Source organism: Ursus maritimus, unplaced genomic scaffold (genome assembly GCF_017311325.1).
Source record: "Ursus maritimus isolate PB19 unplaced genomic scaffold, ASM1731132v1 scaffold_33, whole genome shotgun sequence".
Lineage (NCBI taxonomy): Eukaryota > Metazoa > Chordata > Mammalia > Carnivora > Ursidae > Ursus > Ursus maritimus.
Genome location: NW_024425897.1, coordinates 8,115,263 through 8,118,133, shown reverse-complemented (window position 1 = coordinate 8,118,133; position 2,871 = coordinate 8,115,263). Strand labels below are relative to the sequence as shown.

Genomic DNA, 2,871 nt, shown 5'->3' with positions numbered 1-2,871 from the left:
CTCCCTTACACGCACTTTAGGGAGGAAAATACACACGCAGGCACACAGAATAAACACCTTCCCTACCCTCCATCCCCTCTAACTCCCAACTTCTAATTGCAAGATAGATTTCAGCCTCAGTGGGGATCCGGAAGATCTAAACATTTTAACTAAGATTATTGGGATAAATATTTCATAAAGAGCAGGGCAGATATTAAATTACTCCTATTGATTTTGGTATCACAACCCAATTCCGTTTCTTGGCCTCTTCAGTTTAATTGATCTCTTAAGGAGGCCAACCTCGCTCCCGCAGAGGGCCTGGGCCTTGGCCCGGGTGTCCAGAGTAGGGCGCTCCAGCGGGCGGGCGAGTGGGTGCGCCCTCTGCGCGCGGGTCTTCTCGTAGCTCCCAGCTGCCTCGCGGCTGCGGCTCTGCGTTCAACCGATGTGCACCCCCACTCCCCCACAAGTAGCCGAGTGGTCATGGCTCCTCTGGGCGGACGCAAGCCGGCGACTGAGAACGGGGAACCCCAGAGTGTGCGGACTGGGAACAATTGTGCGAGCCCCAGTGAGGAGGAGTGAGCAAGCGCCCGGGTCTTTCGAGCAGAACCCTAACTTCGGGGTTCCCGGTCTGCTTCCACCTCCAGAAAAATCCGAGGGCCGGCTAACTTGGGTGCCACTAGTAGGCAGACAGCGGTGAAGAACCGAGGGTTCGCCCCGGGGCTGAAGCGCAGTTGACTCTTTGCGACTTTCCGTGGCGAGTCCAAGAGCTTTGCTTGGCGACCCCATTGTCTAAGCGCCCCGCACCGCTTACCGCCCACCTCCCCGCCCCCTGCCCAACCCGCAGGTCTCGCTTCAGTTAGGGGTGGGGAGTTGGGAACTGTGAGAGTGGGAAGGGGGGTGAACAAAGCCAAGCTCCCGCCATTCTCCTCCTGTGCCCCCTCCAGCCCCATGCGACGGGAGGCCAGGGCGCGCCCCCCAGCGCACTGGCGCCGACCCGGAGGCAAAACTCGCGCGGGGGACCCGGGAGCTGGCGGAGTGCGGGTTCATGGCGGGGGCCTCAGCAGCCAGCAACCAGGACCACCTTAAGAGCGAGCCCCGCCCCGGCCCGGAGCTCGGGCTGCGCTGATTGGTGCAAATGTAATGGCTGAAATTGATTGCTGAAATGCAAAACTTGTTGCTGCTTCTCCCGGCGCTGGGCGAGAGGCAGACACCGAGAGGGGAGCCGAGACCCTCGGAACGCCCCACGCAGAGCCCCCCCGCCAGCCAGCAGAGGGGTGCGCGGACCCCCCCAGGACTGCCCCCGCCCCCCCATCCCGGGCTCCTAGAGCGTAGCCTGAACGCCTCAGCCCGCTCACCTAGACTGGCCCCCCAACCCGCGTACGCCCCCCTCCTCGGGTCCGAGGGGGACTCGCGAAGCACCTCGGCGCGGAGGCAGGGAACCCGAGCCTCGGAGCGACCCAACCTCTTGTCTCGCTGCCTTCGCGCGCCTGGAACCGGGCGCGGAGACCCCCGCGAACTCAGAGACCGAACAGAGGAGGACAGAAGCGGCAGGCGGCGGACGTGGCCGCGAAGCGGCGCGCGGGGTTGCAGCGCACCCGCCGCGGAGCAGGGGAACCGCGCCTTCGCTCAAACCTCGGCTCCAACCCCGGGCGCCTGCCGCCTCCCCAGCTCTGCTGCGCCCTCGGCTCAGGGCCCGCACCCGTGATGCCGAGCGGAGCCTCCAGCCTTCCGACCCGCTGAAGGAGCAGTAGCCGCTTGCTCTGGGCCAACGGAGACTGGGCGAGCGGATCGTGCTCGGCGGAGGCTCGGGCTGCGGAGCGCGGGGACTCCGGGGGGAGGGGGGAGGGACCGCTCTGTCCATGCCCGGGCGCCAGCCACGGCTTTGAAGGGTCTCCTTGTTCGGCCCCTTAGCAGCTCCGCCACGGACTCCGGGAGGCTTCGGGAGACGTCCTGGGGCTTCCCACCCGACCCGATCGGACTTAAGAAGGTGATCGCTCTGCTCTCCCTTCCTCCTTCCCGCCTCCTTCCCCCCACTTAACTTTTTGTCTCCACTCGCCCGCAGCTCCGTCCCCTCCGCGCAAACCCACCCGCAGCTGTGCCAACCGCCGGGGCATGGGCCCCCCAACACGGCTCCCGGAGGCCCCGCGGCACCGCACGATGTGAGAGGCCCGGGTCCGGCCAGCCAGAGCTTCGGGAGAGGAGCTGATAGCCCCCAGCCTCCACACGCCAGGCGAGGTGGTGCGCACTGCGCCCCCGCGGTGCTGAGCGTCCCGGAGCGCCCAACCCCGGGCCGGAACGTTTAGCTGGCCGGAGGCGCGCCGCGGAGAGCAGGCTGTCATGCCCTATTGATCCCCCCGCCCCCTGCCAAGTATGTTTGGGCTGGACCAATTCGAGCCCCAGATCAACAGCAGGAACGCTGGCCAGGGCGAGAGGAACTTTAACGAGGCCGGACTAAGCATGAATGCCCACTTTAAGGCCCCGGCTTTCCACGCGGGGGGACCCCCTGGCCCGGTGGACCCTGCCATGAGCGCGCTGGGCGAGCCGCCGATCTTGAGCATGAACATGGAGCCTTACGGCTTCCACGCGCGTGGCCACTCGGAGTTGCACGCGGGGGGGCTGCAGGCGCAGCCGGTGCACGGATTCTTTGGAGGCCAGCAGCCGCACCACGGCCACCCGGGAGGCCACCACCCCCACCAACATCACCCCCACTTTGGGGGCAACTTTGGCGGCCCGGACCCAGGGGCCTCATGCCTGCACGGGGGTCGCCTACTTGGCTACGGCGGCGCCGCCGGCGGCCTGGGCAGCCAGCCGCCCTTCGCGGAGGGTTACGACCACATGGCGGAGAGCCAGGGGCCCGAGAGCTTCGGCCCGCAGCGACCCGGGAACCTCCCG

General features: G+C 66.7%; 1 protein-coding gene across 1 annotated transcript in view; it reads left to right on the top strand.

The window, feature by feature from the left end:
* The window catches only part of MN1 (MN1 proto-oncogene, transcriptional regulator), a 51,431-nt gene that overhangs the window by 532 nt on the left and 48,028 nt on the right, over positions 1 to 2,871 (top strand). The window contains exons 2-4 of the mRNA XM_040619404.1: positions 924 to 1,067; positions 2,042 to 2,138; positions 2,349 to 2,845. Coding sequence (XP_040475338.1) covers positions 924 to 1,067; positions 2,042 to 2,138; positions 2,349 to 2,845 — 738 coding nt within the window. The remainder of the gene's footprint in view (positions 1 to 923; positions 1,068 to 2,041; positions 2,139 to 2,348; positions 2,846 to 2,871) is intronic.